A 13612-nucleotide genomic window follows, 5' to 3' on the forward strand; every position below is an offset into this window, starting at 1 on the left:
AGAAGAAGAAGAAGGAGAAGAAGAAGAAGAAGAAGTGGTGCATGATCAAGGTTCTGGCAAACTCCTTTCTGGTGAAAGCCTTCCTTGGCCTCCAGAGATAGCCACTTTCTTGCTGTGTCCTCACAAGGTCTTTCCTTTTGGCTCGCAGGGAGAGAAAGTGACATTTCTGGTGTTTCTTCCTCTTCTTAATCCTATCAGAATTCGGCCTCTACCCTTATGACTTCATTTAACCTTAATTATCTCTGTCCTGTCTCCAAATGCAGTGACATTCGGCAGCAGGTTTCAACATAAGAATTTAGGGAGGGCAAAATTCAGTCCATAACTTCCTGCTCTATGGATTCCCAAAATTCATGTCCTTCTCACATGCAAAACGTATTCACCCCATCCCAATGCCCCCCCAAAGTTTTAACCCATTCCAGCATTAACCCCAGTCCAAAGTCTCATCTGGATCTAAATCAGGTAGGGGTGACAGGTGAGGTTTCATTCATCCTGAGGTAATACTCTTCTCCAGCTGCAAACGTATAAAGAAGAAACAGCTTTGCCTCCCAGGCTTGGGGTGGGAGTGCCAGCCCTGATGGTCTCTGAGTCACCTTTGGGTTCTTCCCTTTCTTTTTTTTATTCTTCCCTCTTCTTAAAGGATAGGTCATGCTGAATAGCTCTATTGTCTTGTCCTCTAGAGTCCCAGAAGTCCAAAAGTCTTCTTTCTTTCAGCCCATCTCTTTTCCTTTTGATTCAAACTGGCAGTGTCTCTGCGGATATAATCCCATCTTTACTCCTAGCTTCTTCTGAGATAGCTGATTATCTCCACAGATAATTATGGATAATCTTGTAATGGGGTGGATTGTCTAGCCACACCCTTGGTGTCCTCTCCAGAACCAGTTTTCTCATTTTTGCAATATAGATAGGTTGAGAACATTCTAAATCTTCAATTTCTGATTCCTTTTCACTAAATTTTTCCTTCAATTTATCTCTCTCTTCTCACATTTTACTAGAAGCAGGAAGGAGAAGTCAGGTCTCACTTTCAACATTTTGCTTAAAATTTTAGAGTTAAGAATTTGCTTAGAAGCAAATTTTAGAATTTGCTTAGTTCATTGCTTATGAGTTCAATCTTCCACAAAATACTAGACCACAATTCAACCAGGTTCTTTGCCACTTTATAACAAGAATCACTTTTCCTCTAGTTTCCAATAACGTGGTCTTCATTTCAGTCTGAGATCTTACCAGAAGCACCTTTAATATCCATAATTCTACCAATAGTTTTTTTCAGGGCAATCTAGGCTTTTTCTAGCATGCACCTCCAAACTCTTCCAGTCTACATCAACCACCCAGTTCCAAAGTCACGTTTCTATGTACTTGTTACATCAGCATCCCACTTCATGGTTCCAAAATCTGTTTTTAGTCAGGGTTCTCTGGAGAAAAAGAACCATTAGGATACACACATGGCTGTTCCAAGTGGAAGGCTAACGGGCTCAAGACCCAGAAAAAGTCAGTGTTTTAGTTTGAGTCTGAAGGTGGGGAAAAGCTCTGTCTCAGTTCAAAAGCATGCAGGTAAAGAGGAATTTTTTTATTCCAGAGAGAATCAGCCTTCTTGTCCTAATCAGGCCCTCACCTGATTGGCTGAGGCTCACTTATATTACAGAGGGCAGTCTGCTTTATTCAGATATCAGTTCAAATGTTGAGCCTGTCCAAAACACAGAATAATGTTTGACCAAATCTTTAGGCACTCCAGAGATGGCACAGTCAAATTGATTCATAAAATTAACCATGACAGGTATTATCTGTTTTTCTTATTATAGCCATTCTAGTGGGTATGAAATGATACCTCATTGTGGTTTTAGTCTGTATATCCCTAATGACTAATGATATTGAGCATATTTTCATGTGCTTATTAGCTATTTTTGTATCTTCTTTGGTGAAAGATCAGTTTAATCACTTACCTCCCACTTTTTTTTTTTTTTTAAGATTTTATTTATTTATTTGAGAGAGAAGGAGAGATCACACAGGAGCTGGGAGGAGGCCAGGGGCATAGGGAGAAGCAGACTCCCTGCTGAGCCTGGGATCATGACCTGAGCCAAAGGCAGACACTTAATTGACTGAGCCACCCACGAGCCCCACCTTCTACTTTTTAATGGGGTGTTTTGTCTCCTAATTGAGCCTAATGAATGTGTGTATTTAAATGTGCACTCATATATTTTAAATTTAAATTACAAAAAAACAAAAGAACAGTTCACCCATTTTATTGATTCTAATGTGTTTTGTGATTTATTTTTCTTGTGACCTCATATCTATTGACACTGTTTATGGGAGCTTTGGGGCCCGTTTGAAGCTGTATTTCTCCTGGGAGGATCTATATTTACCCCTACCTGGAACCCAGAGGTACTGCAGACATAGGTCTACTTCCACTTAAATCCTCCCTATAGTTTCTAGGCCAAACAGGCAATGTAATTTTCTGCCCTTGATCTTGCTGTGGCGGTGGTGACTTTATTTTATGAACAAAAATAATCTGGAAATGTGGTCAGAATGGAAGTAGTTACGGGGACAAAGGGCCAGAGTATTTGAAGTCATGATGTTGGGTACCCCAATAATGGGTCCATGGTCAAAGGAGCAAGAGTGATACAAAGTGAAGGTCAAGCCAAACTTTATTTCGCGCCAAGCATCAAGAATCAAACCGACTGTCAAACAGACCGGTCAGGGCCGCCCCTTAGAGAGAGGGCGACCGCTCCCTGCCTCACAGACTAACTTTTATAGAGCAAAGGCCATGTGGTTGGGCCTGGCCACACACAGGTGGCGAATGAGATTGTAACACACAGAGAAAGCTGCACAGTCATGCTAGGTCACACATGGGTGGCCAATTGAATTATAATTCACCCCATAGTAGCTATTTGAACTAGCCTATCACCTTAGTCAGAATTCGAGCTCAAAAGGCAGAGCCCACGCTCCTTGGTAGCTAGGGAGACAGTATGCGCACTTTACTGATTGGATGTCTCCACCTGACCCGACTCATCCCTGCATTCGGGCCGTTATCTCCACCTGACCCTTGTATTTGGGCTTTGTTACCTTATAATGATTGCCTGGGAAAAATCCAGATTGCTTACAGTTACAGGGTCATCCTCCCTCCTAGCCTTAGAGCCTGGCAGTGCCAAGTGGACAGAATTGAACATTATGAGAATATCATTGATAATTTAATTTTAAATACTTAAAACAGTATGATGTATGTGTGCTGTTTTTAATCAATATCCTAGAAATGGTTAATTAACAATTGAAGTACCCTGATGGGGAATATAAACTCCAGGAGAAGTTGACTAGGTTTTGAAAGATTCTAAGCAGATGTCCACACCTTACACAACTACGACCGTCTTTATCTCCACTCAACACCAGTACCATATGGATTTTTCTTTATAATGTATGAATTGGCTAGAAACACTGTACAGAGCCACCTACTCTTGCACGACAAGATATAGAAAACTAGGGGACCCTAGATTCTCCCTTTGTATTGCATATTACCATTACTCTCTGTAATGATGCTCCTGGTTTATGTTCCAAAACTGTCAGCTTCAGAACATTTTCTGAGAATTGCTATTGTGAAGATCTTCTAAATCCTCCCCCTAAGATATTGTTTTCTAGGCACAGAATGAATCTTTCATGAAAAGTTTGGTCAAAGTACCTAAAAGGACAGGGAGCTGGGACTTTATTAAGGTTACAAAACAATTTGTATTGCTGTTTTTGAGCGTACTTGCTACTAATAGTTGCCTGGGCAACAAAATTCTACCTACTATGTAATAGAAGAAAATAGTAACATTGAAAGGTAGGAAGGTTGTAGAGTAGAAGAACTTAAAATTTAACTTTAAACAAAAATACCTTCAAAGAGTAAATGGGTATCTTGCCAGTTAGATCCCTGCTTTGTAAATCCTCCTGCGCCAGTACTTTTCAAACTCTATTCTGATTTGACAAGAGGAGAGTCCTTGAATGTATGGATTAAAACAAGGTATGAGGAATCTGAGGTTTGGAAAAGCCTTTAATGCTAGTCCATGCCGAGCATTTGCCTGTCTCTATAGCATCAGCCGAGGTTTCTTGAACCTTGACCCCAACCACCTCCTAAAACCTGGGGTTGGAAGGGTGTATAGTTATTTGCCAAAATGTTTGGAGAAGGGTGAGAAGTCCTTATTTCTTTGGGTGAAAATACTCTGTAATTACAAAATTAACCACTAATACCTTTATATAGTTTGGAGAAAGCTTTTCTTGGCTTACAGATTCAGACATCAATAAATAAGAATAGCAGGCAACATTTATTGCAGGCAACCTTCTTATTGTGGTAATTTATGTACATCATCTTATTAATGTATGTACATTTCCATACACCCTATGAACGGATGCTTTTATTCCTATCTTATAAAGAAAGCGAGGCTCAGAGATAATTAGGTATTTGAACGTAAACTCAAGCTTACCCTTGCCTATAGTCTTATATCCTCTGGGAAAGATGGGGAAAGTCGACTTCATTATGGGCAATTTTTTTTTTAAGAGTTTATTTATTTGTAAGAGAGAGCGAGCCAGTGAGCGAGCACACACTCAAGCAGGAGGAGCAGCAGGCAGAGGGAGAAGCAGACCCCCTGCTGAGCAAGAAGCCCGATGGAGGACTCCACATCCGGGGAGTCCTGGTATCAGGACGTGAGCAAAAGGCAGACACTTAACTGGCTAAACTACCCTGACATCCCTGAGCAAATGTATTTATGGGAGTTGCCCACAGAACAGACTTCAGATGTTGGAAACATAATACTTTCAATGCTTAGGCTTAGTCCTAACTTCCAGATCCCCATCTCAAACGCCCTTTTGGGGATGAAACTTCTGTAGAACAAAGCTGCTAGAAAGGGAGAGGTTCTTGTCAAAGAGGAGCCAATGAGATGGATGAATCCTGTGAGTGGCACGTCGTTTGGCCAATGGGGTGAGCCCCTGAAGCCCCGCGAGAGGACCGGAAATTGGCCTGGAGCATGTTGGCCCTTCGGCGTGTTGGTGCGTTAGGCGCTGTGTTCTCCTGAGGGCCAGGGGACCCTGGCGACGGCTCGAGCCTGCTGTGTGGACCGAACGGAGGTTTAGAAGGCCAGGGAAGGCCAGGTAGCCCTGCTGCAGGCTGTGTGGCCTTTCGCTCAACCCCGCGGTAGCGAGCAGGGATCCTTCCGGCCCAGTACGGACCCTCCGCCCGCCACCACCCCAAACCCTCCTCCACCTCATCCCCCCCCCCACCTCCATCCCACCGCCACCCCCACTTTCGCCCCATCCCCACCCCACTCCATTGCCACCCCCATCCCCACCCCCACCCCGGCACGTGAGACTGGGCCTCAGGTGGGACCAGGCCAGAGGGGGGAAGTCGTTATTTGACGCCCAGTGTGTAGGAGAAACGCAGGACCTGGAAAAAGGTATAAAGGTTGTGGCCCAAGGAGAGAGGGGACTCCTGCTGGGTCTGAGTGAACTGGAGAGTTATTTGGATGGAACAGTGGGTGGGAACCCCAGCAAAGCTATTGGTTTTGGGACTTTCCTCTGAGGTGGGGGTCTAGGGTAGGATTTGCCTTTAGGGGCTTCCCTTCTGGTTAGGCCCCCAATCATAGTGCCCCAGCCCGGAGCTGGCACCTGGAGAGGTGGGGAAGGCAGGCCTGGCCCCAGGCCTTTCCCTGTTGCACATTTTAGGTAGCCAACTCTGCTAACTAATCAAAGGAGAAAAGTCCACATTTAGGGAGGGCCTTTTGGAGGACGGGCCAGAATCCATAGAAGTGATGTAGAGGTGAGGGAGGAGTGGAGAAGAGAGGATTCCAGAGATCTTGTAATTGGCAGGTGTTACAGCACCCCTCAGTGTGTACCAGTTGGGCAACTGATTCTTTGGGTGATGCTAGGAAGATGTGAGCATAGAGGCCAGACTGACCGAAAAGGAGTTTAAGCAGTTAAAGGAGAGAACTATGGTGTCCTTTAGGGAAGCGAGGCATATCCTGCCATTTTTGTGTAAAAGAGAATAGTCCAGTTAAAAATTTAAAAATAAGCTTATTTATTTATTTATTTATTTATTTTTTGCCAGATCCTGAACTGCTTCCACCTGTAATATTGATTTGGGAATTCTGTCGGTCTTGTCTTTACAAAGATGGCATGATTTTTTGTAGCTAATGCTTAAGGCAGGTTTGCAAATGTTAAGAAGAGGTTTATTTGTCAGTTAAGGATTCTTTGGGGCTCACGAGTGGGTCAGGGCGGTGAAGGGAGCTCTTTAAAGAAGGACTCCTGAATTCTATAGGTTACAAAGTGGTTTTGAAGAGGCTTAGTGGATCTACATCCTAGAGACCTCAGTTCTGACAGAGTTTGAAAAGGGAGTTTTATAGAGAGGAATTGGATAAAGATTCAGAGATGGAACTACAGAGATCCAAGGGGAAGATGGGAATAATTTAATGTGAACTGGCTCATAAACCAAAATCATGTTCATACATAAAAAGTGTTTCCTGGTACAACAGGTGGTTAACTTACAGGACTGAGTTCTCTGAGAGGCTGTTTGGGTAGAAAACGTATGTAACTTTGACGAGAGCTTGGCTTTTAAGGGCTTGCTGCTAGAGAGTGTTTAGAATATTCCAGGCTAAATAGACCTTTTGAAGTGAATATGATATAGGAGGTTGGTTGTATTACTGGTCTGACCTAAAGAAACCTTTTAATGCTTTGTGAGTCTGTCTTGAAGGAAGAGGAAAACAGTTGGAAATCTTTAATCTTTATAAAATGCCGGCAGGTAATTGATCAGAACAGGATTGACCTCGGTATTCTCTGCAGCCTTTCAATGGATCCTGTCCGACCACCCTTCAGGGGCACTTCTGTGCACCCATCTCACTCTGTACGGATGCCAGGCCCTTGGCTGCAAGCTCCCAAACCTTTGGACTTAGCTCTGGGCAGGGCAGGACCTGCAGGCAGAGGCCATGTGTTTGGAAAGCCAGGGGAACCAAGCCCACGGAGTGGGCCATCGCAAAGGGTAAGACCCTGTCTGGATGCACAGTAGCAGCATACAGCTTATCATCAGAGGGAATAACAGGTTTATAATAACTGTGCAGCCCTATATGAAAAAAATTGGGGGTTTTTTTTTGTTGTTGTTCATTCGTTGGTTGGGTTGTTTGTTTGTTTGTTTTCTGGGCATATATTTCAAATCCTAGAGTTGTGAGTTCAGAAAAAGTGCCTCATAAAGAATGCTAGATAGACTTGGGTATGGACCTCAGTCCTCTAGCTTCTATAGGTATAAATATATATATGTACATAAATGACAGGTTTGAAGATACTGCTTTTGAGTGTTTAGATTTTTCCCTTGAGTTTGGTTCTATGGTATTAGCAGCCATTCCTGCTTCTGAGGTAATAATTATTAAGGAGTTTCCTCTTAGAGGGCTCTGCCCAAATCTTAAAGAAAAAGATCCTCAGCTTATGCTTCTAATGTGTGTACAACTGCATATATGTACATTCTTAATCTTCTAATTTTTAGTAATTTTAAGAATGGTATTTGTCTATAATTAAGAAATCTCAAAAAATAAAGAGTTAACAAATATAGGGAGAACCTGATAATGCAGTTATGACAGTTTTAAGTAGACAGTGTCAAATGTAATGTTCTGGAGGCAGAAGAAAAGATGACATGTTGTATTTTTTTTCTTTGATGACTTGCTTGAGTCTATTGGTGGCAGCTCTAGTTGGTATAACACCAGTAAACTTTCAAGACTGCCACAGGAAAACAGTAGCAAGTTTTGTTGCGGGTTGTTTTAAAAAACCCAAACCTTAGGTTCTTTTAAATGGTCTGTTTTGGTTTTTTTTTTTTTAAGATTTTATTTATTTGGGGCGCCTGGGTGGCTCAGTGGGTTAAGGCCTCTGCCTTCAGCTCGGGTCGTGATCCCAGGGTCTCTGTCTGTCAAATAAATAAATAAAATCTTAAAAAAAAAAAGATTTTATTTATTTGACAGAGATCACAAGTAGGCAGAGAGGCAGGCAGAGAGAAAGAGGGGGAAGCAGGCTCCCTGCTGAGCAGAGAGCCGGATGTGGGCCTTGATCCTAGAACCCTGAGATCATGACCTGAGCCGAAGGCAGAGGCTTTTAACGCAGGCGCCCCAATGGTCTGGTTTTTTTCTAAAAATTTATGAGCTAGTACACGTGTTCCCTGTTACCTTGTATATATAGGAAACAAACTAGAAAAAATTACTCTGTACATCAAATCATGGACTATACTTGTATTTATGCTTAAAAACCTACGATGACATAGTTAGTATTAAAAGTGTTTATTAAAACTACTTAAAGGGGCACCTGGGTGGCTCAGTTGTTTAAGCTCCAACTCTTGGTTTCAGCTCAGGTCATGATCTCAGGGTTGTGAGATCGAGCCCCGTGTTGGGCTCCATGCTGGGCATGAATCTGCTTGAGATTCTCTGTCTCTCTTTATCTGCCCCTCCGACCTCTAAAAAAAACCACTTAAATAATTTGTATGAGGTATTTTTATCCTTTATTATAACATGTATAACATTCAACGATGCTTTTTATTATTTACCAAGACTTTAAGAAAACCATCAGTGTTTCTGGGTGTCTTGTTGTTATTAGAAACATCTTTATTATGTCTTCTTAAACACTTCACTCCGTGTGTTACAGAATGTGTGTCACATGCAGTCACTGAAATAACACTGTTATTTCACCTTAGAAATGAAACACATTCCACATCTTAGAATAACTGTTGAAATATATTTTCGAGTAACTCTACCTATTAACTTTCCATAGGAATCTGTAGGTTTGGTCTCTATGTTCCGAGGACTGGGCCTTGAGACAGTGTCCTGGACCCCTCTGAAACGGGAAATACCTCCTTTAGGTATGTGGAAAACTAACTTGAAAAAGAAGTGTGGTAGTGTGTATGTATGATTGCTTTGTTCTCAAAGACATACAATTTATCCTAAAAAAAAAAATTGTACTTTATAACACCTTCATCTCACAGTGATAGTTGGGTTTTGGCCCTTCCTTCCAGGTAGAGGCATTTTAGGTCGAGGTTTGTCTACCAGTATGGTGCGCAAGGACAAAGAAGAACCCCATCCCACTTTTCCGGATCGTTCTGTGTTGGCAGCTGGGGGTAGCAAGATAGCAGAGGCCTGCGTTGGTTGGAATAGGTGGGTAAAGTTGCTTTCAAGGGCAATTGTCAGATTCAGATGCAATATCTTATAAGCCCAAAGAGAAACTCTGAAAAGGGTTGTATTATCTTATAAACAGTGCATGGTTTTATATTAAAGAATGGATATTTTCCAAGAATAATCAGTAGCCACTGATCCAGTCAGTTACAGGAAAAGGGTAAAAAGCAGTCCTTTGCTGGGCAGTTTATAACTCCATTTGCCCTATTAAGTTAACATGGTTCTGGTGGTTCTTTAACCTGATTCACTCTTCCATCTCAATTCTGCCCATGGGAATTGACTTTGAGAGTCAGTATTAATAGCAATTAGTGAATGAGGCATATTTGGATCTGGAGAGAATCCCAAGATTTGGGTCCCTTTTGCTGACTTCTTCAGGAAAAGAATGTAAACTTGGAGGAATCATTTAGATGGGGTATAGATAGTAGCATGGTTGAGAGAGTCTTGATTTGCTTCTCTTTTCAACATTTCAGAATGCTTGGAAGAGGGAATTCGGATACATCTTTCTTACCTTTGGGAAGAACAGCTGGTGGTATAGGCAGAGGAGTATACAAGGCTCCTGGTGCTCTCGGCCTGACTTCTCGGGATCCTACCCCGCTGTCATCACCACCACATCTGCCCCCATCCTCACCACACCCTCTGGATCACTCTCTACTTGGAACTGTAGAACACAAGGAAAAGTAAGTCTGGAATACCACCTTCTCTGCTTGATAATGATGTGGGAGGAGGCCTTCTCATAATATTGTAAACATTCTTTCTGTTGTTTCTAAAAGCCTTTGTGGGTGGTAGGTACTGCAAGGTTGTTTATTTTGGTTTTTTGGGGTTTGTGCCAGTGGGGAGAATAACAAAGAGGTGAGAGAATTCCTGATGAATTGAAATGGGGTTGATGGTTTAAGTAGTATGTACCAGAGAGTAGATTCAAATGATTTTTCATTTCCTTCTCAATTCAGACATAGCCAGTTCTTTGTCACATTGGAGATTAGGAAATCATCTAGGAAAGATATTTCAACAGTTCATCTTTTTTAGTGGAACTAATTCTTGTGTTCTTAGTTAGCTGGCCTCAATTATTCCATTGATATTACCAAGGCAAAGAGGGTAATATTGCTTCTCTAGTTAGAGATTGCTACGAACTTAGTCTCTAGCCTTCAAAGCTTGTTTTTGTGTGACTTGTGTAAGCTAAGTGTAAGGTATTACTTAGTCAGTGTTTTTTTCCTCTCTTTTTTAATTTGTGGCATGAGTTGTTTGCATTTTTGTTTTTGATATATATATATATACATGGTTTTATTTTCCAGAGAGCCTTTTGTGAAGCAAGGCTCAAAAGGAACACCACAATCTTTGGGATTGAACCTTATCAAAATACAGTGTCATAATGAAGCAGTTTATCAATATCATGTGACTTTCAGGTATGCACAACTTTTTTTCCATGTATTCACTTTAGAGAAAATTAATGAAATAAGTTCCCTGGGATAACTGAGTATTTTTCTCTGTGATTCCTGATGAATGTCCCTCCACAAACTCCGATCCTTGTGATAAATTTAGTGTTAAATTATTCATGTTTAGCTCTATTACCATTTCAGGTTTTAACTTAGTAGGTGCCACTTTATACACCTGTAAGGCGGATTTGCTGTGAAGTTGGTGAAGCTTAAGGTCAGGGCCTTTTACTTGCATAGACCCCTTCCATAATATTTTAACCCATTTTATATGTGCAATTTTATATTCCTGTTCTTTTTTTTTTTTTTAAAGATTTTATTTATTTATTTGACAGAGAGAAATCACAAGTAAGCAGAGAGGCAGGCAGAGAGAGAGGAGGAAGCAGGCTCCCTGCTGAGCAGAAAGCCTGATGTGGGGCTCGAACCCAGGACCTGGGATCATGACCTGAGCCGAAGGCAGCGGCTTAACCCACTGAGCCACCCAGGCGCCCCTATATTCCTGTTCTTAAAGGGAAACTCCTCCCCACCCCACTGGTGTAAGACCCACACCCCACAAAACCTGGACCCTGCTTGCATAAGGCTCATACCATACCACTGGCTCTCCAGTGACAGTCTAGGGTGAAATTTGTGGGTGAAAAAGTCAGAATAACATTAATCTATAGTAATACCTTGAGTGTTTCTCATACTTCTTAAAAATTAAGAATTCATGTCAGTTTGTGTTCTCTTTTCAAATCTCAGGAAGGGAGCACTTGAGTGGCTCAGTTGTTAAGCATCCAGTTCTTGATCTCAGCTCAGGTCTTGATTTCATGGTTGTGAATTCAAGTCCTGTGTTAAAATCTCAGGAGAGTCATTAGCTAGAGAATATTAGCTGGAGTTGTGAAAATGAATGAGTGTTTTGGAGTATCTGTGGAGAGAAAATAGGAGGATGGAAGACTGATTTTGAAGCACAGGTGCTAATTGGTGTAAGAGGAGTAAGTGGAGTGAAGAAGAAAAGAAAGGAACAGTTACGGGAAATATCCTGAAGATAAATTATAAAGACAAAAGACAGCTCCTTTGAATGAAGAGGAGGCAGTTGATTTTGGCCTCAGAAAAAAAGTTACTGAATTTACTCTGAAGAACACCCTTGCTGATTTTCTAGTAGCTTTGTTAGAGTTATGGAGAAAAAACTAGACTAAAAGAACCAAGGAGCGCACAGGCAATGGGAAATAGTCAGCGAATTGGCCACTTACATAACAAGTATGTAAGAGAAATGAGAAATGGATTGATAATTAAAGAGAGTAGCAAGATTGCTTTAAAGCTGAGCACATGTGGTAGGTGAAGAGAAGGAGCTAAAAAAAAGGGGGGGGGTGAAATTTAACCCCTGAGAGGGAAGGGTAGTGGAAATGGGCCTGCTCTGGAACATAAACAGATGAGCATTAATGAGAGGGAAGAACCTTTTTCTGGAAATGGATTGATAAATGTTAATGAAGCAGAAAGGAATGTGAGTCCTCACGGGTCTCTCCATTGACTGGATAGTGGAGAAGACATGGATTCTATAAATTTCAAGATCGTAGGTCTAGACCTTTGAAGCCATGATATAAAGAGCATGCCAGACCATTCAGAGGATACTGAGAAGATGTACTGTAGTAGACTCGTTATCCTATGGCTTTCCTTGTATTATGTGAAGGAAGTCCAGAGAGACAATTTAAAATACTGTGTTTAGGGCATAGCGCCATTCATGTAGATGAATTTTTGGAGAAGCATTTTGAAATGTGATACTAGCATATGAATGTTTACTTTTGGGGACAGCTGTATTGGATTATTGGTTGATTTTTTAATCTTTCATCATGTACTTAAACATACTTAACCCTTTTTAGCCTTAGATTTGTTTAAACTTTATAGCTGTACAATAAGGGTATATGTTATTAATCTGAAATGGGACAGCCATTGTACTAAGTAGCTACTGGAGCTTTTCAAAGCTGTAAGATTTGTGACAATGAATCAATAAAAAGTAGAAATTGCCACAAGTGAAAAAAAAGTTATTTTTAAAGTGTATATTTCTGCAGCCTCTAGAGCAGGGATTGGCAGAGTATGGCTGGCCTGCAGGGCAAATCTGGCCCACTGCCTGTTTCGTAATAAAACCTTACTGGAACATAATCAGGCCCATTGGTTTTCGTATTGTCGATGATGCTTTCATGCATGTTGGCCAAATTGAGTAGAGACTATGTGGCCTGTAAAGACTAAAATATTTGCTATCATGCCCTTTACTGAGAAAGTTTTCTGACCTCTTGTCCAAAGTCAGGAACAAGGTACACTGGCATGTTAAGGCAGTTGTCTTTGGGTGGTGGAATTACAGGTTTTTTTCCTGTGAGCAGGTATTGGGTTGAAATTCCTTTCATAGTCGATATAGTTGAATTTTAATATGACCACTAGATGGAGCAGTAGTTACAATTGACTGGTTCTCTACCAAACCTGTTACAGAGCAGTAGTAAAAATTGTTGGCCATTTAAGCAAACTGAAGTAAATCCTCTCTGTTGTCTTCTAGCCCCAATGTGGAGTGCAAAAGCATGAGGTTTGGCATGTTGAAGGACCATCAAGCTGTCACCGGAAATGTTACTGCTTTTGATGGGTCCATTCTCTATCTGCCTATTAAACTTCAACAAGTAAGACCAAAGAGGAAATAGATTTTGGATTGAAACCTAAGAGAGTTCTGGCACTTTGAGTGGTAGAAAATCATAGACATCCTGATGTTTGAGTTTTACTTAGCTATTCTTAGAGGAAAGACAGGCTTTTCCATAACAACGAAATGTCAGACAAGGGACGCCTGGGTGGCTCAGTGGGTTAAACCTCAGGTCATGATCTTGGGGTCCTGGTCTCAAGCCCCGCATCAGGCTTTCTGCTTAGTGGGGAACCGGCTTCCCCCACTCTCTCTCTGCCTGCCTCTTTCCCTACTTATGATCTCTCTGTCAAACAAATAAATAAAATCTTAAAAAAAAAAAAAAAAAGAAATGTCAGACTAAAAGACTTTCATCTGAATTCTTCAAGAAGTTTCTT

At 41.4% G+C, this 13612-nt stretch overlaps 1 protein-coding gene across 1 annotated transcript in view; it reads left to right on the plus strand.

Annotated features, from left to right (window-relative positions):
* Positions 1-4973: 4973 nt before the first annotated feature.
* Positions 4974-13612, plus strand: part of PIWIL2 (piwi like RNA-mediated gene silencing 2) — a 77759-nt gene continuing 69120 nt past the window's right edge. The window contains exons 1-7 of the mRNA XM_047717323.1: positions 4974-5109; positions 6752-6988; positions 8755-8842; positions 8996-9134; positions 9623-9829; positions 10442-10552; positions 13104-13221. Of these exons, the coding sequence (XP_047573279.1) occupies positions 6800-6988; positions 8755-8842; positions 8996-9134; positions 9623-9829; positions 10442-10552; positions 13104-13221 (852 nt within the window). The 5' untranslated portion in view covers positions 4974-5109; positions 6752-6799. The remainder of the gene's footprint in view (positions 5110-6751; positions 6989-8754; positions 8843-8995; positions 9135-9622; positions 9830-10441; positions 10553-13103; positions 13222-13612) is intronic.

This window comes from Lutra lutra, chromosome 2 (assembly GCF_902655055.1).
Source record: "Lutra lutra chromosome 2, mLutLut1.2, whole genome shotgun sequence".
In the NCBI taxonomy this organism is placed as follows: Eukaryota; Metazoa; Chordata; class Mammalia; order Carnivora; family Mustelidae; genus Lutra; species Lutra lutra.